Below are 23557 nucleotides of genomic sequence, written 5' to 3' on the forward strand. Positions count from 1 at the left end.
TAATGTTAGTATTCATCTAGCTGGGAAGGTTATCTGAGAAACATTCTAATAACGTTCTGATGCAAACTATTATTATGTCACACATAGGGTTGCAACGGTATGAGATTTTCACGGTATGATAACCGTCTCTGAAAATACCGCGGTATCACGGTTATCACGGTATCACAGTTTGTTACATATATTATTAAACTGACCCTTAAAGAAATTACAACAAAGTTTTTTTGTTCAATTAACTATTTATTGTAGAAACTACACCATCAGGTGAAGGAAACCATGTTTTTCCACTACTCTTAAGGGCATTAAGAGTGTATATATATATATAAAAAAAGTTGGTATATAACCAGATACTGGGATTTATTTCTGACATGATCCTCACAATAGAGATTTCTATTTTAAGGCTTTCACACCTTAAAACCTTCAACATATGAAAAACAGGCACGTCAGAATTTGAAAATTAACGCATGTAAATGAATGGCGTCTTTCACATCCAGTCCGGCCAGGACCTTTACACGGACACGTGAATCCATCGTAGCACGCACTTCACGCCTGTACCTGCGTGCCCAAATTTCGGATAACTCAGCGCTTTTGCGGGCGCTTACCGCATGGGTTGTGCACGACTACAAAGAAGTTTTATTTAGGTTATTTAGGTAAAATTATAAACTGAACACATACTTTGCGCTGCACAGCGGGGTGGTGTTCTCGGAGATGGGAGAACAGGTTTGATGTATTTCCTCCTTTAGCTGTGACTACGGCCACATTGATTACAAGCTTGTTGATTACAAGATTACAAGTCTGTTTTCAGGCTGTTTGAATGAGCGAAATATGATCAGAATTATGTTAATTAACACTAACATAGAAGCATAGAACTATTATTTAATAAAAATGATTTTTAAGAACAGCTAAACACAGTGCGGAGAAGTTCACGTGCGAGAGAGAGACACAGAGAGAGATTTGCGTGTTCTGATGTGAGCTACTCACAGGTAAAGGTTCTCTTTTATCTCCTCGTGCTCATTTTAGTCCAATTCATAATTCTGCAGTTTCTCAGTGTTTTCTGTCGTATTTTGCGGCTAGCGCGAGCGCTTACAACTAACACCGCGGACCGCGAGGTGCAGCCGCGCTGCCGCTGTTATGCCGAATCCGACTCCCTGCTCAATCCGACTCCCGCTTCGCGGACAGAATCGGCACAACACCTCCCGCTGTAGAACTGCGGGAGTGAAAACAGCGCTTATAAATAAGTTAGTTAAGTTTCACTTTCAGTTTTCGTTATTTGGTTCGTTTTCATTAACAAAAATAATTGGTTACTTAGCATTAACATTGTGATTATCACACCAGAGCTTTATTTAAAAATAAAATATATAATTAAAAAACAGATGCCTACATCTCAGACTATTTTCTGGAGCCGACCCGATTTCGGGTCGGTCCTCGGGTCAGGTCTGGTTCGGGCAGAGAATCTAGGCTCTAGTCTGATGCACTTTCTGCCATTCTCACCGCTGTGTGCTGAGTAGCTGAAGCGGAGCAGAGTTGCGCATGCGCGGGTGACTTTCTCCGTTGGCTTGCGTTTTACCGGTAATAAGCAAACACGCACGGTATGATAACCGTGCATTTTAATACCACGGTATACCGTGAAACCGGTTACCGCTGCAACCCTAGTCACACATGTCCCTAAAACATTTTTCACCTTTTAAAATTGTTGCTAAACATTCTCATAACGCTCTCTGTTAGATCCCTCAGAATATCATCTCAACCATGATATGCACAACATATGTAAGTGCTAAGATATTATCCTGTACTGTTTACTCTCTTCCAAGAACAGCTGACAGAAGAAACACAAAAAAAGCCCTAAACATTTTTAGCTCAGATAAACGAAATGAAATTGATAAATACAGTAATTAATTAAAGCCTGAGAGAAACAAAAACAAATCTAAATCAATAAATAACAACATTAAGGTAGAAAAAAAGGAAAGTGACTCTTCAGTAACTTTTGTTCAGACACTTCCGAAGCCTTTCTTTCCCCAGCAGCTCCCGAGATTGATACCAGTGTCAACTCGATATCATACAAACAAGGACACTTGAAAAATGAGATGAACAGAGTTAATCAAAGGGCGCGTTGTTACAGTCGACGCCCGTCCCCCCCTTTGATCAAAAGTGCAGTTTTCTATTCCTTCCTCCTCATTTTGAATGCGCGCTATTGACATTTAGATGAGGCGGCTCTCCGCAAGCGTGACATGCCGTGTTAACATCCACAAAGCAAAAGCGAGGGGTTGACGAGGGGCTTCAGCAGTGGTCTATCGGCTCGGAAATTAGACTCATAAAACATCAAGCTAAGTATCAAATGGGCAATTATGTCATGGGTGAGTGAATCGCTTCAATCTCAGACATGGATGAGAAAAGAGGATTGTGATTTCATCTTTTTTTCTTTAGCTTTATTGCTGCAAACCGACTTGTAGGAAAAAGGCTTGAATTATAACTGAGTTGGAATAGAGCTTAATTCTATCAATCATTTAATTTGCTGAGAAACTACTTTTCTTCTTTTGAGATGTGAGAAGTATCTCACTTCTCTTATCTCTCGCAGCTTACTTCTTATTTTGCGAGGGAACAAAGCTTTGTCCTGAATACTTTTTAATGTTAGCGTTTTTTTCACCAACGTGGAACGGGCTCTGTTTTGAACTGTTTGGCGCATTTCCACTAAAGAAAATTTAGTATGTTCTGAAACCCAAAAAGTTTGTTCCCAGCTGAAACCAAAGAACGGTAGGTTCTTCAGAACAAACCAAGAGCCGTTCCAGTAAAACTGGTGCGGGAACACAGAGCTGGTTCCCTGAAAAGCACCAAGGTTCTTATAAGCCTGAACGGAACCAGTTCTTTAGGTTGAAAAAAGCGCTATGGGTTACTGATTATTTATTTATAAGTATATAGTTATTTCTCACTGCAGAATTGCTTGTAGAATTGCCCCGCATTTTTGTGTTGTGTGTGTTTCCCAAAGCACCCGGCGTTAACTCGACGTTTCACAGTGCAGTTTGCAAGGATAACATTGTTATAACATTGTTAACATTGATTGGCCTCTTCCAAAGACTAGATTAGAAACGACATTGCCACGTTTTCTGACGTTTGCCTACTTGTTGAGGTACAGTACGGGTTACTGTACGCCCAGGGTGGCTGTCGATATGTAACACTCATGCATTATTTATCTGAGGACAGCTGAGATTATGGCAGAGTCGAATAAGCTTGATTTTGCACCTTGAGCGATTGATACAAGCTTGTGCGATTCACTGATTGATTCATCTCTCGCATATTCTGAGGTGTCCTGCCGATGTCGACCATCTACTTATGTCCCTGGGCAGGGCGGTCAGAGCACCGCTTTTGTACCGCCACTGCTGTACCGCCACTGTTGAGTAGTCCATGCTGCTAGTGCTAGAGCTAGTGCTAGTCCTGGCCCAGGTCTGGAGAGGTGCGCGTCACCGCCACCATGCACTTCTGACTACCCTGAGTCCTCCTCAGGCTGGTGTACAGCCGCTCATCCAGGTTGCTCATCAGTTTATCTGACGGACTGATGTCCACTACGCTGTGCACGAAGGCTTTGTCCATAGAGTACTCTACTGTATGTTCTGGAATGCGGATGACTGTGGTGTCTGTACAAGTGTCTTGCTGTCCGCTGCCTGTATTTGAAGGACTAGTGTCTGTGAAATTCCCGGTATTCCCACAGTCCTCCAGTACCTCCGGATCTTCCACAGTGCTGTCTCGCGAGGGGCTGGAAAAGAACAGAGTTGGACGACTCTCATTTGTTGACCTTAGTAAAGGACTACTGTTGTTGCTGCTGTTGTTGGCGTTGTCTTCCGGTGCAGGACCAGTGCCGTGGGCTTTGGGCGTTTCTGTGGTACTGCTGGAACCTTCACTGGCTGCTCCCTCACTGGCACCTCCTTCGCTAGCTTCTTCATCGGCAGCACTGGCGATACGTGGCAGAGTGCTGTGGTACCGAGTGTCCAGGGGGTAGTTGGCACTGTCGCCCCTCCGCAGGGCATAACTGCGCTGTCTCTCCAAGGATGGTGAATAACGTGCACCTCCAGGATCACTGTACTGCTTGGTCCGTTGCCACTGCTTGCGCAGGTGGATCCTCGAGCGATGCCTGTGCCGAAGCGAAGGTGACCCTTGCTGGTCGAACTGAGGATCATGACGCAGGAATTCATTGAACAGAGCTTCCGTTTTCTCGTCAATGCTGTAGTCTCTGCGCCGGAAGCGTGGTCTAGGCTTGGTTTGCGTGGCCTGCTCCGGAGTGTCTCCTCGGGGAGAGGTGCTGGGGATTCTCTGGGATTCTGCAGTAAGAGCCTCTGACTCTACACTAACGCTGCTTCCTGAAGCTTCATCTTCCAGCTCCTCTTTAAACAAGCGAGTCTCGAAGCTCTCACACACCGTTCCCTTTCGGCCGGCGTTAGTGAAGAAGCGTCTACGCTCCGATGCTGTCTTGCCGGATGTACTCCCGAAGAGCCGCAGTTCCTCCGGCGCCTTGCACGGAGCCTCGATGGAGGCATAGCCGCTGTCCATCTGCAGAAGCTTCCGGCTTCCAGCATCGCTGTCGCTGCCCCTTTCCGAGTCCACGCTTTCCCTGCCATTCTTTCTTCCACCCACTTCCCTCCCAACGTCATCGTACGGCAGTTCGCCATCCCCATCAATCTCATCATCCATATCCTGCGATTGGTAGCTGGGCACTCCTGTTCTGGAGGCTCCAGCTCCTCCTAGTGAGCAGACGCTGTCAGCGTCACTGCGTGTGGAGTCTCTGTCGTTGCTACTCAAGTCAGAGGAAGCATATTGTTCCAGTGATGCACGTAAGCTCCAGATATCCCGATACAGGTTAGGCTGCTCCAGGCTCTCCTGCCGGCTCCCGAAGCCAAACTCGGCACCTCCTTCGACTGTAGTGCCTTCTCCTCCTGTTGCTCCAACTACAACCTCCCCATCTCCGTCCTCCGCCTCTTCCTGCCCTTGAAGTCCAAGCGATTCTTTGACACTGCAAACCATTTGGGTCCTGTTTTCCTCCGGACCTCGACTCGCTTCCAGAACAGCTTTAACCTCTAACCTGCAGAAGACCAAAGTCAAAGTGAGTGCTTGCTGCAATTCCAGCTGACTCATTCAACACAGTAATTTATGAAGGGGCATCTATGATAAAGCATTAGTCAGCCTCAACATCAATGGGCTTTTTAACCAGGTGCTATGAAAGGGGACGCCACAACTATTGATTGATTTCAGGAATGCATTCTAGACAGTCCATTATTGTTGTGAGTAATACTTTAGGGGGGATGAAAGGGATTGCACCCAAAATAACTTTGCAGGAAATCAAGTGAGTGCTGAGTTCACATAAGGATATACAGATATTTTTAGGCATAATTATTTGACAGGAAACTAAGATTACAATAGAATTAGTATAATAGTAGGTATGTGTTCGATTAAGACCTCTGATTAAGGTTTGGTCATGCCGGTCGACCGGGGTGATCCTACTGGTCATATTGTTCAGCCAGCTTGGTCGTGCTAACAATTAATCATACTGGTCTACTGGACTACTTGGACTAGTTTTGGCCAATTGTCCATGCATGTACACCAAAATTAAATTAAACATACACTATGCTGATCAAATAACTTAAGGGACCATTAAGGATTATATTTTCTGTAGTAACTCATACCATGATCAGGATGTATCATCAAATATTAAAGAAACATGAGTGGCCTTTTTTTTTTATTGTGCTGTAAGTCATAGTAATCTGTGTGGGTTGTGGCCTCCAAATCTGCCCACAGCCATTCCCCCAGTCCCATTTCCACACTCAGGGTTGCCAAGTACAGACAAAAGCTTGCAAACAGTGTACAATTTTTCTGCTGAACAGGTAATCACTGAACTTCAGTAAGGTTGCTAACCATAGCTAGGTAATTTACCACCACCACTAGTAGTGTAGCAGAGACAGACATTTTGGACACTGAAATGTATATATATATTTACTGATCAGCTACAGAGTAAGACTCCTTATCACGTCATTACCACTGTGTGTCAATCTGGCAACCCATGCGAGCTGCACGTCTAGGGAGGAGTGGGAGGGGCAGAAATCTCTATCTAGTGTTTGAAAATTGGACTCCTGTAGCCATTTCACACACTCGCTTACATTTATCACTTTGTTCAATTGGTATCAGTTTTATAGGCCATAGAATAGAACCCTGTGGAACTCCACAATTCTCAACAGTTTCTGCATTCAAATTAATAGCTTAATATTTAACCTATGGTTAATTAATTCAAGGGGATTTCATGCAGACACTAAAGTTCACTACATTGCCTCTTGAATTCCTGGAAAAGTGGCCCTAATAGGTTAGAACTTTAGTTTGATAGTCTGGGCCATTCTGAAAACCCATGTAATTCATGGATCAACCAGCTTTTTATGAAAAGGCAATAATTTATTGTACAAAGAATTAAATCATTAAATAGTTTGAAGCACAGATGATAAACTGATGACACGGGATTAGTTGTAGGGCAGTACCTGCTGAGGGGAGCTGGCGGTGGAGGCGGACAGCTTGCAGCGGACGGCTCCAGGGAGCTTGCAGACAGTCGTCTGGGGGCTTCAGACTGTGTCTGAGAGGGAAGAGCACACAGCAGGATGTCGCTGCCTCCACGCATACCAGGTCTCTGGGAGTCCTCCTCCGTCTGATCCAGAGTTTCACTCGCTGCTCGCTGCCTCTGAAAGGTTCGCCTTCGTGGAGACCCTGTGAGAGAACGGGAGAGGCAGAATTATAACTATTGATTATCTGATAGTTTTTTTTTTGGTCTTTAGATATGATTTTGACTTCCACAGTTCCCCTGAACAGACAGTACTTAATAAGATTCTGCATATGCTCGTTTTTTCTGGGCAAAATGGTTTAAAAAGACAAGGTTAGGTCTTGACCAGCATGCTCATACTGAAGGAAAGTATGTTTCTCAATAATTTCTGTTGATTTTTTGTCATCACTACATTATTTAAACACAGTAGCAGTCTTTTATGTTGTGTTAAAAATCTAATACTAAATGGACAATAAAACATTCTCCAAAATTATTCCAAATTCTCAATTATCAATGAGATTTAGGAAGTTTTTCCTAAACTAAACTACCTTTACTCCTGTAAATTAGATTTTTTTTTTGGTTTTGGAGAAACACATTCTAAATTCAGTGATTATTCATTATATTAATACATTTTTTGCATTGTAGATTAATACTAAAGTCATCCAAACTATAAAAAGAGACATTAAATAACAAAAAGTTATTTAGTGTTAAACAAATCAGAATTTGTTTTATATTTGAGATTTTACTAGATAAATTAGCAACTCTTGCTTGGAGGACAGTTTTGCACATCTTGGCTTTGATTTTCTAAATCAATTCAGGCTTTCAGTTAACAGCTGTGCTGAACTCATCAAGAGTTAATTACTTGAATGTCTTGTCCTCTTAATGTGTTCGAGAGCATCAGTTGTAAAGTTGTGAAGAGGTAGAGTTGGTATACGAAAATATCCTCAAGTGCAGTCGAGAAGACCCTCAAAAATGTAAATATGATGGAATTGGCACTCATCAGGACCGTCACAAGAAAGAAGAACTAAGAATTTTTTTTCTGTTGCACAGGATAAGTTCATCCGAGTTACCAGCCTCAGAAACTGCAAATTAACGATTATTTTGGTTTGTTTAACACTTTTAAGTTACTACATGAATCCTTATGTGTTCGTTCTTCGTCAGAATGACTTCAGTATTCATTTACAATGGAGGAAAAAATAAAATAAAATAAATAAATACATTAAACAAGAACTTGTGTCTAAACGTTTGACTGGTACTCTACAGGTTTTTCTGTTGGACACTGATGATAATCAGTTCTGCATTAAGGTTTACTGACTCTGGCCCCTGGTTAGAAGTGGAATGCACCCTGGACTGAGAGATAGATGGCCAGAAACAAAGAAACAAAAGTATGTACACAAAGAACAGGCGAACACAGTGAGGTCAGAGCGTCCGGGCTGCGGGATGTCCAGTGCTCCCGTGCTGCAGTAATAACAGGATGTAATGGGATCTAGGGCTCATTAGGAGGAAATGAACATGGCCCACTCGCTGACCTTTCACGTCAGGTGAAGGATAATGCAATTATTACATCATTAATTTAGCAGACAGGATCTCTCCATCTTCCTCCCTCCGTCTGCAGACCCCTCTGAGTCATCCCCAGATCACAGGCAGCCTGCGCTGTGTGTTAACAGCAGGGCTACTCTACCGACACACTTATTGATCCAGTATTGATTGGTCTCCAAAGGCCTGTTCATTGAGCCCTACACAGTGTTTAAGGCTGGCTCTCCTCGGGCTGCCATATGTCACTCTAGATTAATCACTGGGGAGAACAGAATTTATTTTTTTACTGGACTGAATAAAAACTGTATATTTACAATTTCGCTTTGTGACATTTATTAAAACCAATGGACTACCCTTCAGAAACTACTTAAAAAAAATTGTTTCAATAAATGTAACAAAAAATACCAGCCTTTCTATCAGATTTAATACATATTAAACATAACATAAATATATTTGCTCTTGTCAATGCAAGAACTAATCTCCTTTAAATGTAACTGAACTAGTGGTGTCATTAATTACAAACAAATTTCTTTTATCAATCGTGATTCATTTGTTAATTTTTCTTCTTCTTAAGAATTAAGCGTGGGCTCCGAGTGGTCCAGTGTACTAAAGTGCTGGTTTGAATCCCTCTCATGCAGCTTGCCATCAGCTGCTGGAGCCCTGAGAGAGCACTATTGGCCTTGCTCTCTCTCTGTGTGGGTAGATGACGCTTTTTCCCGTAATCACTCCAAAGGGTGATGTCGATCAGCACAAGGCGTCTGTGAGCTGATGTATCAGAACTGAGTTGCTGAGCTTTCCTCCGAGTGCGCTGTGATGCTACTCAGCAATGCTGCATCAGCATCAGTTTGAAAAGACTAATTATAAAAAAATTATTAGGAAGAAAATAGGATAAAAAATTAAAGAATATATATTATTAAATAAGATTTAAGCATTTAATAGTTAATATTAAATTTTGAATAAAATAATGAATATAAGATTGATTTGTAGTTATATTATATTTGTATCAGTGGAGTCAAATATTTAAATATTATTAGTAATTGTATTAATCAAAAGAATGTTCCATAATTTTATTCATAATTTAAAAAGTTAAATAATTTGGGAGGGAGACAAAAATAATGAACTAGAACAGATTTGACCCTAGAGAAATAGTCCAGCAGCTGAGAGATAGTGAGAGTTAGTTATGAGATTTTATCCATATTTTAGCATAAATGAGCATATTTTAATAGTGATGCTGTGTTTATGATTCTAATATGTCACCAGGCTCTGTAATTTTTTTAACGCTGACCTCACTACACTAAAAAATGAGTTCTTTTGTAAGAAGAATGCTCTGGTTCCTCTCCACACCTCTCATGTCCAGGCTGGCCGCTCTGTGGCTGCTGTCGAACTTCCACTTTTTGATGGTGAAGTAAGGGCTGGCTCCCTCCAGGCTGGCGTGGCGTCTGAGCCGGGAGAGAAAGTGAAGCATGGTGCCCTGGCCTGTTGCTGAGCCGCCTCCTCCTCCTCCTCCTCCTCCTGCTGCTCCAGCTGCTCCTCCTACTCCCACTGCTGGAGAGGACCCAGGATCAGCCTCTGTCCTCGAACCAGCACCTCCTATCACCTCCATCTGAAACAGAGAGAGACACAAATCAGACTTTTGCTGCGGGGTTGTTAGGTATTACCGGATTTTTTTCGCACTATAAGGCGCACTATGAATGAACGTCTATTTTCTGGTCTATTAATAAAGTGCACCAGCCCATTTTAAGAGACACTATATAAAAATGATTTAAGTAAAGCTAAGCTAAGTAAACAAAAGTGTAATAAAAAAGATTTTCTTTTAAAGTTAAATGAGCTCTGGATGTTAATCTACACAGATTTCTCTCCTAAAAAAGGTTTTATTTGGGTGACTAAAGTGCTTCTGTTTATTTACAGTAAGCTCAGATACACAAATTTCTCTAGCACTAAGGCTTGAGCATTAGCATTAGCCGCTAACCGCTAGCAGGAGCTCTAGACTGAGGAACCCTGAGTGTTTCTTTTTTTAACACAGTAAACATGCAGACTACAGTCCCATATACTCACCTCTGAACGATGAAAAAGCTAGTGTGGTTAGTGGCTAATGCTAATACTGCTCCAGCAGTGCTAGCTATGGTTAGCAGCAAGCTACAGGCCGATAATGCTCTGAACTCTGAATGGTGTATTTGATTAGCTATTTACCTGAAACATTTTAAGAGCATTTTTCTTATAATAGTTTATGTTGCACATGCATTAAATACTTAGAATTTTAGTATTATTGTAGATGTTTGTTACATTCAATTATTCATAGGTTATTATTTATTATTATATTATACTTCAGTTTCTGAATCAGTTTCTCTGATTTTGCTATTTATAAGTATATGTTTGTGTAAAATGAACATTGTTGTTTTATTCTATAAACTACGGACAACATTTCTCTCAAATTCCAAATAAAAATATTGTCATTTAGATAATTTATTTGCAGAAAATGAGAAACGGCCGAAATAAAAAAAAGATGCAGAGCTTTCAGACTGTCAGGCCTGAGCAACCCCTCCGGCACTCTCTGAGAGCACTTTGCCCATATAAGGACATCCGCTCCTTCAGAGCACACACACGGCTGCTCAGCCCTGATCACAGACTGGCTTCAGCTGCGGAGAGCAGCTTAAAAGCACGCTGCTCTCCTCCACTCTTCGCCGAGTAATGGTCACTATCATGGTCTGTGGTTCCCTGCGGTTCCAGCCTGTTAGCTGTCTTACAAAGCGTTCTCTCAGACGATCCTGTCTTCCCGTTTTCCCGGAGTCCCCTTTGCCTAAGTATTTTCTGTTATATTTTCTTGTTTTGTTTCTTTGCCCAGTTTGAGTTTTTAGTCTAGCCGTTTTCCCTAAGCTCTGCTTAGTAGTTTTTCGTTCTAGTTTGTAGCCTTGTTGTCCCGTTTTCCCCGTTGTACCGCGCTACGCGCTGGTCTTATTGTTTTGGCCACTTCCTGGTTTTATTGTTTTGGCCGTTTTCAGTTTCTCCCGTTTTTCAGCTTTTTCTTTAATACTTTGCCCAGTCCCATTTTATTTGTCAGTTTCTAAGTTTGTTTCTAGTTTTCCCCAGTTAGTTATTGTTGCATGTTCATTGTGTTTTCATTTGTTTTCCATTTTTGAGTTTTATATTAATCCCGTGTTTCTTAATAAACACAACTGCTTCGTATTACATCCCAGCAGTGTCTCCCTTTTCTCTCTCTCTCTGCCTGATCCCAGTCAGGTATGACACAGACCTTAAATAATGCAAAGAAAACAAGCTCATATTCACAAGGTTTAAGGATTCAGAAATCAATATTTGGTGGAATAACCCTGTTTTTTAATCAGTTTTCATGCATCTTGGCATGTTCTCCTCCACCAGTCTTACACACTGCTTTTGGATAACTTTATGCCACTCCTGGTGCAAGAATGCAAGCAGTTCAGCAGTTCCTCTTGATTATATTTCAGAGGTTTTCAATTTTGTAAAAAAAAAAAAAAAGTGGTCTCTTATTTTTTCAGAGCTGTTTATTATTATTATTATTATTATTATTATTATTATTATTATTGTACATAAAATCTTGGTAAATTACAGAGGTTTACAGATTTACAATTTGAAACTGTTCTACTAAATTCAACTTTAACATTTATTTTGTTGCAGTAAAATATTATTGATTTTGTTCAATGTTTTTTATATTGCAAAGAATACTTGTGATTATACCATTTTTTGTATAATTGTTTTTGGTATAATTGTTTGCAGTTTATATGTATGCAAATAAATATTTTGTTTTACATTATTTTATACAAATTTGAGTCTTGGTAAGACAAAAACTTACAGATGCTTTTGTTTTTGCCCTAAATGTTTGAAACTGTTGATACTGGTTTTTCATACCACCAAGAAAATACAAAAATACTCAGATTTTTTTTCAAATTTCAGACAATACCCAAGTCTACACACTCATATGCAAGATTACAGTTACAGTTAAGTGAATGAAAACTTCTTCACTCGTTCTTTATCTCTAAACCCCCATACCTGAAGACTCTCAGACAGGATTTGAAGGACAGGAAAACAGATGGAAATGACAGTAGAAAATCTGTGCTACTCTTTCATTTTGTTGACAGGTTGACAGGGAGTGATGTTGTGAGGCCTGGGCAGTAATGGCCTATGGATAGAGCGGCTGCTGCGTGTGCCAGACCTGATCTTAACTTTTATTTCTGCAGACATTCAGAGCCACTTTATGTTCAAACACGTCAAATATGTTGCTGTGGAACAGTGTGTTCTAATACTGAGGATTAGGAATGAGCAACATGGCAACCAATTCAATATAATAGTATATTTAACACTGTCTTATCTAATGTGTCACTGCTGAAGCTGCTCAAAACTGTTAGAATCTGCCTGTACTTTTAAAAAGTTTTACTTTTACTGTTTTTTTATATTTCTCTGTATAAAAGTAGTTATGTTCTGCACGTATTGTTTACTGTTTACTGTGGTAGATTCTGACTTCAGAGTTTAATATCACTGAGGGATTTTTATTGATTTCTTTCATCAGACTAACAATAACAAACACCCGAACTGTAAAGAGTATAGAACATGCCTGTGGACTCGTCTGCTGTATCAAAATAAAGTTTATGAACATACCAAACACTGACATACCAAAAGTCATGGAACAGGAACTTATAGGGAATAATAAACACTGAATTTAAATGTCTCATGGACAGTTCTAGCCAGAAGCTGTCGGTCACGATCATTAGAACCTATTGCACTGTGTATTCAGTGTGGGTTGTAATGTCTTCCATGATGTATTCCCATACACAAATGGATCAAGGAATGTTAAGGCAAGTCAGTTTAATTAGCTTCCTATCTGTTTGAGTGAGAAGAGAGCAAAATACTTTAAAGCAGTGATTCTCAACTGGTGGGTCGGGACCCAAAATGGGTTGCGGACCTATTCTGGGTGGGTCATGGACAGCTTTAAAAAAAAACAAAAAACATTTTTACTAATAGAAAAGATTCTTACTAATGTATTCTGAATGCAGAGATATGCAGAGAAGTGAAATATCAAATTCTGTAATCTTATTTATTTTGTGCAGTTTTAATATTAATTTTGCTGTAGTAAATGATATACATGTAGTTGTCATGCTCCTGTTTCTTTAAAAAAAATGCTCTTAAACACATGTACAGTGAGAAAAATAAGTATTTGAACACCCTGCAAATTTGCAATTTCTCCCACTTAGAAATCCTTCAGGGGTCGGAAATTTTCAATCTCAGGTGCATGTCCACCGTGAGAGACATAGTCGAAAAAAAAAATCCAGAAATCACAATGTATAATTTTTTAATAATTTATTTGTGTGTTACTGCTGCAAATAAGTATTTAAACACCTGTGAAAATCAATGTTTACTATAGTTTTCCCCAGTTTTTCACGTACTGCAGCAGGGATTTTGGCCCATTCCTCCACACAGAACTTCTCCAGATCAGACAGGTTTCTGTGCTGTCGCTGGAGACTGGCTAGGCCACTACAGAACCATGATATACTATATATATATATATATATATATATATATATATATATATATATATATATATATATATATAGAGAGAGAGAGAGAGAGAGAGAGAGAGAGAGAGATATGCACACTAGTTACTAATTAGGTTGTAAATGCCTTAAAAATTAATACATTAATAATCAGATATAACACATACATAGAAAGGGCAACAATAACCTGTTGTTTGCCAAATAGTGAACCCACAGCCGTCTATATTGTTGCCTTTTCTAATTATGTGTTATAACTGATTATTCATGATTTTTGAGGCATTTACAACCTAATTAGTAACTATTAATAAACTAATTGTAACCTTTTGTAACCTTTTATAAAGGAGGTAAAGTGGTACCAAAATATTTTACTGTACATTTACATGGGGAACCAGAGGAGCCAAATATCCCATCCACCTGTCACCCACTATCTATCAGGCCTCAGTCCAAGTCCGACTGATAACACCTCACAACTCATACTGGCCTGGGCGTTCCCATGACTTTTGGCGTGTGTGTAAATGAATGTAATCTGGGTTAGGTACTCACAGTCCTGGATCGAGGGGGTTCAGAGCTGTGCTCAGCAGCGCTGGGGGTGAAGCTGCTGTCCAGTATAGAGTTGAATGTGTCTCCAGGCAGAGCACAGCTTGGACTCTGGCTGCTCCAGGACACTGGAGAATCAGGCAAGCCGCTCTCTACGGGCTACACACACACACACACACACAAACGTTGTCAGCATGGGGAAGCATGAAGTGCTGTATGATTTTGTGGGAAAACAAAACTGCACTGACTTTAGACCTAATAATAACACAGTGGATCAACACCAGCAGATGTCATGTCTCTCCAAACCATCACTGATTGGTGGAAACTTCACACTAGACCTCGAGCAGTTTGGACTGTGTGTCTCTCCACTCTTCCTCCAGACTCTGATCTCCTTGATTTCCAAATTAAATGTAAAATTTACTGATGATCAGTGATGGTTTGTAGAGACATGTCATCTGCTGGTGTTGATCCACTGTGTTTTATTATCAAGTCTAAAGTCAGTGCAGTTTTGTTTTCCCACAAAATCTTACAGCACTTCATGCTTCCCTCTGCTACTGACAACTTTTATGGAAATGCGGATTTCATTTTCCAGCAGTCTTATATAATCTAATTTTCTGAGACACTGATTTTTGGGTTTTTTCATTGGCTGTAATTATCAGCATAATTATCAGCAGTAAAATAAATAAACAGTTAAAATAGATCAATCTGTTTGTAATAGATCTATATAATATATGAGTTTCATTATGAAATGAATTACTGAAATAAAGTAACTTTTTAAATGATATTCAAATTTTTTGAGATGCACTAGTATATATGTGTAAAAGCACTGTGTGGCAAAAACTTTGGAATGTAACATACAGTACCTTTAAAAAGGAGTTTATAACCCACTAATGAGTGTATATATGTGTGTTTGTGTGTATACGTGTGTGTTACCTGGAATATAGACAGGGACGGTTTGTGCTGTGGCTGCTCTCGCAGGGTGATGCTGTTCTCAGGTGAGTCACACTCCATAATGGTCAGGATGTTCATAGCTGGAGGGGCGATGTGCAGGTGGGTCAGGCGAGCTTTCTTCAGGTGGTGGAAGTCGCCCTCTGTAAGAGTGTACCTGAGAGTCAGACGAGAGAGTGTGTATGACAGATCCACCAGAGAACATCTGCTTTGACAGTGAGGAACACCTGTCTACTCGCATCATAGTCCCACTGTTCTGTCCTGTCCACGTCTGTTTAGTTCAAACTGAGACGATACGAACTTTGCTTGAACTTTACCAAGAATATTCTTCAGGAAGAGCAGGTACTTGATTGGGTAACAGTTTATTTGGATGGTCTATTGATGATGCCTCATAGATGCTCCCCTGACATTCAACTAACTGCATATCTATGAAATGGAACTGAACTTTAAGGAGAAAGTAAATTAAGTAAATTATTATAAATTATTATAAATTAAGTAAATTATAAACCAAACACTTGTCTTAACAGTTTAAGGATATGTTTAGGTTTTGATTTAAAGTTTAGTTTAAGGTTAAGGTTTGGGTTAGGCTTTAGAGTTGCTTAACGGTTTAGGTTAAGCCTAGGTTTAGAGTAAGGTCCTATAGAGAATCATTTACATTCAAACAATATGAGTGGGATAGTGCTGGTTCGAATCCTGGTCATGCAGCTTGCCATCAGCTGCCCGAGCTCTGAGAGAGCAAAATTGACCTTGCTTTTTCTGGGTGGGTAGATGGCTCTCTCTCCCCCCATCACTCCAAAGGGTGATGTCAATCAGCATAAGGAGTCTGTGAGCTGATGTATCAGGAATGAGTCGCTGCACTTTCCTCCGAGTGCACTGTGATGCTACTCAGCAGTTCAAAAAGAGGCGGAGTCTGACTTCACATGTGTTGGAGAGGCATGTGCTAGTCTTCACCCCCATTGTGTTGTGGCATCACCAGTGATGGGGGATATATAGCTGAGTGGGACAATTGGCCTAGTTAAAATGTGAAAAAAAAACATGGAAATAAATCTTTAAAAAAAGAGAACATAGCATGAGCATCTATGAGGAATTTAGAATGGACTATCCAAATAAAGTATAATCTTACATTGTAAAACTTACACAGATCAAGTATAACATTATAACCACTATTATGGCTGTAGTTCAGTATTTGTTTCTGTGTATACTTTATTATTCTTCTTTTACCCTGTTGTTCTTCAGTGGTCAGGACCCCAGAATATAGAACACCACAGAGCAGCTATTATTATTTTGGTGGTGGATCACCAACTCTGCAGATTAATCTGGTGGTGGTGTATGAGGTGTTGTTAGTCTCTGTTGATCTGGTATAAGTGAGTGGATCAGACACAACAGCAGTGCTGCTGGAGCTTTTAAACACTGTATTTAATCACTCACTGTGTTAACTTCTCTATTAGACACTCCTACATAGAGCTGTTCCACCTTGTCGAGGTTTGTGTTGGTCATCCTCTAGTTCATCAGATCACAAGATGCTGCCCACAGGATGCCAGTCCAGCAGTGACACTGACGTGTTTAAAAACTCCAGCAGCAGTGCTGTGTCTGATCCACTCATATCACAATGTATATAAGGTCCATAATGTTCTGCTTAATCTATGTATATCACTTTATCCAACTCTGACTGGGGAAACCATAGGCGTTCCAATTCCAAAGTGGAGATATACATTCTCCATCTGGTTCTGCCCCATGGTCTCCTTCCAACTGGACATAGAAACACCTCCTTAGGGAAACGTGCTGGTGGAATCCCCATCAGATGCCTAAACCATCTCAACTGGCTCCTTTTAATGCAAAGAAGCAGTGTTTCAGTTTTAAGATCCCTTTAAGATCTTTTAGAGAGATCCCAACCACCCTTCTAAGGAAACTCATTTCGGCCATTTGTATTCCCAACCTCATTCTTTCAGTCATGACCTTGAAAATCCCTAAAGTATGAATTTCATACAATAACAGATCACCACAAGCAGCAGATTAAAAGAAGTAAACATGACGAGTAATGAGTCACATCTTAATCACTCAGTGTTGATATCTCTGGTGCTAAGAATCTGGGCCAGTTTCTTTTTCACATCTCCAACACCATAGAATTCCACCTCAGATTTAATACATCACAAACCATCTGCTGAGAGTTTTTTTTACATGTATCTTTAACGTACACTGTAATTCCCAGTGTTTACGTATTTCCACTGGACCCACAATGCTGGCCAACCTGCCAGTCTGTTTTTCCTGGAGAAGCGAGCAGTAAGCAGCTAAAGAGATGCTGTGTTCATATAGGCTATAATTTTTTTTTTGTTTAAACCTGATTTAAACTAAAAATCCTCACAATTATGAAAAGCTATTAGGGCTGAAGGATATAACAATAGAGTACAACATTGTTATCTAGTGTTTGTGGTTTAAAGAAAAACACAAATAGCTCTTATCCACCAACAAGGAACTGACTCTGTTTCAGTTTGCACACATAATTTCTAGCTATCTTTAAGAAACTCCTGAAGACAGAGCTCTTTAAAAAGCACTTACTCTCCTAACACCTCTAACTAACTACCTTCTACTACCAGATCAGGAGAATCTCTCACTATCTTTAATAAACTCCTGAAGACAGAGCTCTTCAAAGAGCACTTACTCTCCTAACACCTCTAACACACTAACTTCTTCTAACCTCATTCCCACTTCCCCTCCTTCACTCCTCTATCACATTATTTCCCTTTGACCTCCTTTAGGCCCTATCTAAAGATGTTTTTACCTTTAACTTCTATTACTTTTGTACTTCACTATTGTAAGTCGCTTTGGACAAACCGTCTGCCAGCGTCTGTAATGTAATGTAATGTAATGTAATGTAATAATTTTGAACTGTTTGGTGCACTTCCACCAACAAAAAGTTAAAGAGTTTATATAACCCAAAAGTTTGTTCCCAGCTAGTACCAAAGACTAGTAGGTTATTCAGCACAAACTGAGAGCCGTTATGCAACTCCCCTTGTCAATTACATGTTCTATGACATATTATTGGTTCCACTATTTCTGGTGCAAATGTGAGCTGGTTCGCTGAAAAAACATCAATGTTGTAACAAGCCTGAACGAAACCAGTTCAAGAACTATAAAGAGTTATTTTGGTTGAAAAGCACCAAAAAATAAATACTGTCTGACACCAATCTTACACGGAAAATCGCTACAGTATTGCGAAACAAAATATTGCAAAACGATATATCAATACAGCTCTGGAAAAAATTATGAGAGTTTCTCTGCTATTTATAGGTTTATGTTTGAGTAAAATGAACATTGTTCTATTATTCTATAAACTACAGACAGCATTTCTCCCAAATTCCAAATGGAAATATAGTCATTTAGAGCATTTATTAGCAGAAAATGAGAAATGGCTGAAATAACAAAAAAGATGGAGAGCTTTCAGACCTCAAATAATGCAAAGAAAACAAGTTCATATTCATAAAGTTTAAAGAGTTCAGAAATCAATATTTGGTAGAATAACCCTGTTTTTAATCACAGATTTCATGTGCATGTGATCATCCATCTTCATCTTGATTATATTCCAGAGGTTTTCAATTTGGTAAAATCAAAGAAACACATCATTTTTAAGCGGTCTCTTATTTTTTTCCAGAGCTGTATGTTTTCTAACACCCATAGAGGTATTTCCTATTGGAAATAGTGGAATACTCAAAAGCCTCAAAGTCAAATCCAGCAAAAAACTAAAGGGTCTACCTTCAAAAACATCACGTTTTTACTTTTTGAAGCCTTTACCAGCTTTTCCTGCCTAACGATTGCTTTAACAGAACTCAGTCAGCCAGAGAGATCCACAGAGGCCCCAAACAGTCCAACTCATTCATCACATGCTCTGACCTTCGACCCTTCTCCTGGCTCTTCTTGTTCTGATCGTAGATGGCCGACTCGTTGAAGGAGACGCGCCGGCCTGTGTACGCTGTGGACTGGAAGCGATCTCCGTCTCCATCTCCGTGGTAGCTGGAGGTAGACAGTGTGTCTGTGCTCTCCAGCCTGATGGTGATATCTGTCAGAGTAACAGGAACAGGAATGAGTGCTAAAGAAACTCAATAATGCATTTATCAGCAGTGAACACTGTTTATAGATATATTAGGTACATTAGATATCATTAAATGAGCACCAGATAGTGTTAGATAAAGAATAGGGCTGTCAATGTTAACGAATGCTATTAATTAGGAGTCAGTAACATGTTTTTTTTTTTTTCATGTGAATTAATTAAGCCACTAAATTTGACCCCAACTTCTGGCGTAACCTCCCCCAACACGACAATGCACAGATTTCTTTTTTTTTCTGGAGTGGTTCCCTTGTGGTGAGAACGTGATCTGGTCTCGAATCGACCCAGCTATTAAATATACTTCCTTTTATTTAAGCTAGACTGCTGATGAGGTGCCGTTCAATCTGATATATTAGCCAGATAATATGCTGCTATGAACAAACACTGTCTCTGCTGCTGCTCCATGCTGTTTACATGCACAGTAATGTGCAGCGGTCACTGCTCGCAGCCACGCTACTCCGTTTAATACATCTGCGCTGCACATCACATTGAAAAGTGAGTGTGTTTGAGACACAAAACACAAAAAAAAAATAGAGAGAAAAAAAGAAAACTAACTCATCAACTGATCCGGAACATAAAAAAACAACTACAGGTGTGAAAATGCCGTTTTATACCCAACAAATTAAGTTCTAATTCAGAAATTCTTACAACCAAGACAAGATGTTTATAATAAAGTAAAAAAAAAAAGTTTCCTCTATCCAATTTATCATGCATTCTTTATTTCATAGCCCCAGGTTGGTTTTATCTCCCTTCAAACATATATGCTAGCATATACTAGTATTTTAATTGACACCACTAATATAAATATAAGTGCATTTTATATTTCATTCATTGCATTCATTCTTCGATTTAAATTTAAATATAAATATCCACTATAAAAACGTGAGAATATTATTGTGATTAATCAGATTTAATTTTTTAATCGATAGACTCCACTAATAAAGACCCATACGTTATTAGATGAGACCCATAAACTTTTAGGTGAGCCCCACATAGATTATTAGGTATTGGGGCACCTGTTTTTAGTTTTCTTCTAAAATCAAGGGTTTTTAACAGTAGTAACTGTCTCTACTGTGCATGAGAATAAAAGTGCACTTCATTTTGTACCATTTTTTTAAAGCACTGATGTATAGGTTACCTTGAGTAGGCTGACTCTCTTCCACGTATGTGGTGTTGGTTTTCTCCAGGTCATCACTGGCCCTAAGCAATTAATTACACACAGTAATTAAAAATAAACCTCAGGGAATTAGATTTGCAATTCAATGACTGAAAAAAATGTAAAAACATGCTCTGTATGCAAAGCAAGGTTATACTTGTAGCTGTTTCTTTTTCATATCATCGAAGTCCAATGAAAATCATGTATCTCCAAAACAGCAACTCAGAAGATATATAAAACATTCTAAACTTTAAATAAAAGTCAATGTGAACCAAGTTTATTTCAGGCAATTTTGAATATTTTTTATTGTTCTGTTCTTCAGGAAAATTTGACACAGTGTGAGAGACAGTTTGTCTGTTCAAATTATGTAGTAAACTAAAAATCAACAAAAATGGAGATACTAGTTTTTCATTGGACATCAGTAATATTTTCTATTAATAAACAAAAAAATAGTCCTAAATAGAGAATTTATGGTAACAATTCCTATGAATCCTGAATTCATAATGCATTTAAAATGCATATATATATATGTAGCAGGGTCTGGCGGTGGTAGAACATGTGCACGGGTGTTCCGTTGCACATATTTGCAGGAAATAAACGGAAAAAACGACAAATAGTAACACAAAAGCACCATTTAACGGACCCGGAGCGGCCACTGCGTGTTAACGCGCCGCCATCTGTTAAAAGCTTGTATATTAACTCACAAGTACTCGCAGCAAGCAACATAAAGGTCTGGAAAAAAGTTAAGAGACCACTTCAGTTTCTCTGATTGTGCTATTAATAGGCATCTGTTTGAATAAAATGAACATTGTTGTTTTATTCTATAAACTACGAACAACATTTCTCCCAAATTCCAATTAAAAATATTGTCATTTAGAGCATTTATTTCCAGAAAATGAGAAATGGTTGAAATAACAAAAAAAAGAAGCAGAGCTTTCAGACCTCAAATAATGCAAAGAAAACAAGTTCATATTCATAAAGGTTTAAGAGTTCAGAAATCAATATTTGGTGGAATAACCCTGGTTTTTAATCACAGTTTTCGTGCATCTTGTCATGTTCTCCTCCACCAGTCTTACACACTGCTTTTGGATAACTTTATGCCTTTACTCCTGGTGCAAAAATTCAAGCAGTTCAGTTTGGTTTGATGTCTTTTGATCATCCATCTTCCTCTTGATTATATTCCAGAGGTTTTCAATTTGGTAAAATCAAAGTAACTCATCATTTTATATTATATTATGTATTTGCAAGTTATTATACAAGCTTAAGACAGTCATCATAGAGTAGTATGTATGCCGTACAATAATACAAATTACAAATGCATCTATAATTAATTATAAATACAGGATTTATAATTGATTATATCAAATGTCTACATAAAAACTGCATCAACTGCAGCAGAAGATCAACATAATCATAACTCTCTTTCTGATGATCACATAGAAAACTTGTAATCCACATGATCATATAATAACATATACACAAGTGTGATATACCCTCTGACCAAAACATCTGCCGTTTTTTTCTCTCTGGGTCAGGGAGGCTGTTTCTGGCTCATGAGAAGCATGTCACGTTGGGTTCATCCGTCCAAGAGTTTAAACTATCAGACTGCTTTTGCAGCTCCAGCACAATGAAGGCACTCAGAGCCTCTATAAACTGTGATTGGGTTGAGCTAATGACTTCTTTAAGCCGGGCTTTGATTTTTTTCATTCTCTATGAAAGATGGCTTTATTTTTACCGTGTGGGCGGAACGGCCCTCTCCCGAACATCAAAAGAGCTTTACGAGGTTAGCGTATTAGTACACCTACTTGGAGACACCTACATGCGTAGGTTCTGATGCTGCATGGGAAGTTACAGACGCTGTTTCTGGAGCTCAGGAGGAAAAAGCTCACTTTGTTACAAAATTGTGTTACAAAATATCTCTTAAACGCACTCTAAAAACAGCTCAGAAAAGGGGCTTTGGCTTAGAAAACATGCCCATGTGCAGCCTGTATCGCTAGCCCTACTGGAAACCAGAAGGTTTTGTCCGTGGGATTCATGTTGGTTTTCCATATGGATGCCCATTGAGGTCAGTAATGGCACCATAAAGGGTTAAACATGGGTCATATCTGGGCTGTACACTGCACATGGGGCCTAGATGGAACTTCTGTGAGTTTCAAGGGAGGGGAGATGGCTGTAACGAGAAGCCCAAAAGGTTCCCAGTAAAAACAACTTTATGTACAATGTATAAACCAACCAAGAGCCCATCCATGCCCACCTGAAACCCAACTAACCCACATTCTGAGCATACTGGTTTGTATCGTTCTGCATTTTGAAATTTCTTGAAAAAAAAAAAAAATATATATATATATATATATATATATATATATAAAGGTTGGGGTAGAGAAACAGAAGGGGTTCTTTAAGAACTGTATTTATCCTGAGTATAATATTAAGTGTAATATTAGGTGAATGTAAAGTAAAATTGATATTATATTAATATTAAACCCTGTTTACCCCTGGTCACTATATGTAACTTGTACAGTTATGTAAAGTTAACCATTTTTCTTTAGTAGAACAATATCTTAAAGTTACGATTAGCTTTTAATTTTGGTTGATGAATGTGTCAGGGAGAGACGGATGTGTTTACTCTGTTAATTAATAATAAAGTCAAATGTGTTTCAAATCATCTACTAAAGTAGGTTGAGTGATGGGATTTGTATCTGTTTTGAATGTGTCTTGAGTGTGTTCACACTGGGTGCATTTTTAAGTGGCTTGGTTTTAACCTGATATAATCCAGATACACAATATTCAAGAAGTAACCAGGTGTAAACTGAGTCTAAAACCCCTTTTATACGTTGCATTAACACGTCTACTGAGTAATATATTCACAAATGATGGCAAAAAGTACATACTCATAATTTCACTTGTACACCAGCCATGATTATTGCAGCATACCGTATTTTTTGGACTACAAAGTGGACTACACTGGAGACAAACGGGTGCTGGATGTTAATCTACATAAATTTTTCTCCTAAAAACTGTTTATTTGAGTGAGTAAAGCGGGTGAGTAAGGGTGAGTTTTCAGTGAAGTTTCTCCAGCACTAAGGCTGGGTGCAGCAGCATTAGCATTAGTCAATAACCGCAGCGCTAGCTGCCCGATAGCACTAGACTGAGGGATCCTGAGTGTTCCGGTAACCCAGGGTGCTATCAGCTAG

The 23557-nt window shown here is 39.2% G+C and overlaps 1 protein-coding gene across 1 annotated transcript in view; it reads right to left on the reverse strand.

Moving 5' to 3' along the window:
• Nucleotides 1–2393: 2393 nt before the first annotated feature.
• LOC103031053 (voltage-dependent calcium channel beta subunit-associated regulatory protein) overlaps nt 2394–23557 on the reverse strand; it is a 48403-nt gene continuing 27239 nt past the window's right edge. The window contains exons 4-10 of the mRNA XM_022678921.2: nt 20346–20407; nt 18994–19159; nt 15091–15262; nt 14164–14316; nt 9443–9701; nt 6507–6729; nt 2394–5065 (exon numbers count right to left, since the gene is read on the reverse strand). Of these exons, the coding sequence (XP_022534642.2) occupies nt 3421–5065; nt 6507–6729; nt 9443–9701; nt 14164–14316; nt 15091–15262; nt 18994–19159; nt 20346–20407 (2680 nt within the window). The 3' untranslated portion in view covers nt 2394–3420. The remainder of the gene's footprint in view (nt 5066–6506; nt 6730–9442; nt 9702–14163; nt 14317–15090; nt 15263–18993; nt 19160–20345; nt 20408–23557) is intronic.

Source organism: Astyanax mexicanus, chromosome 4 (genome assembly GCF_023375975.1).
Source record: "Astyanax mexicanus isolate ESR-SI-001 chromosome 4, AstMex3_surface, whole genome shotgun sequence".
Taxonomy (NCBI): Eukaryota; Metazoa; Chordata; class Actinopteri; order Characiformes; family Acestrorhamphidae; genus Astyanax; species Astyanax mexicanus.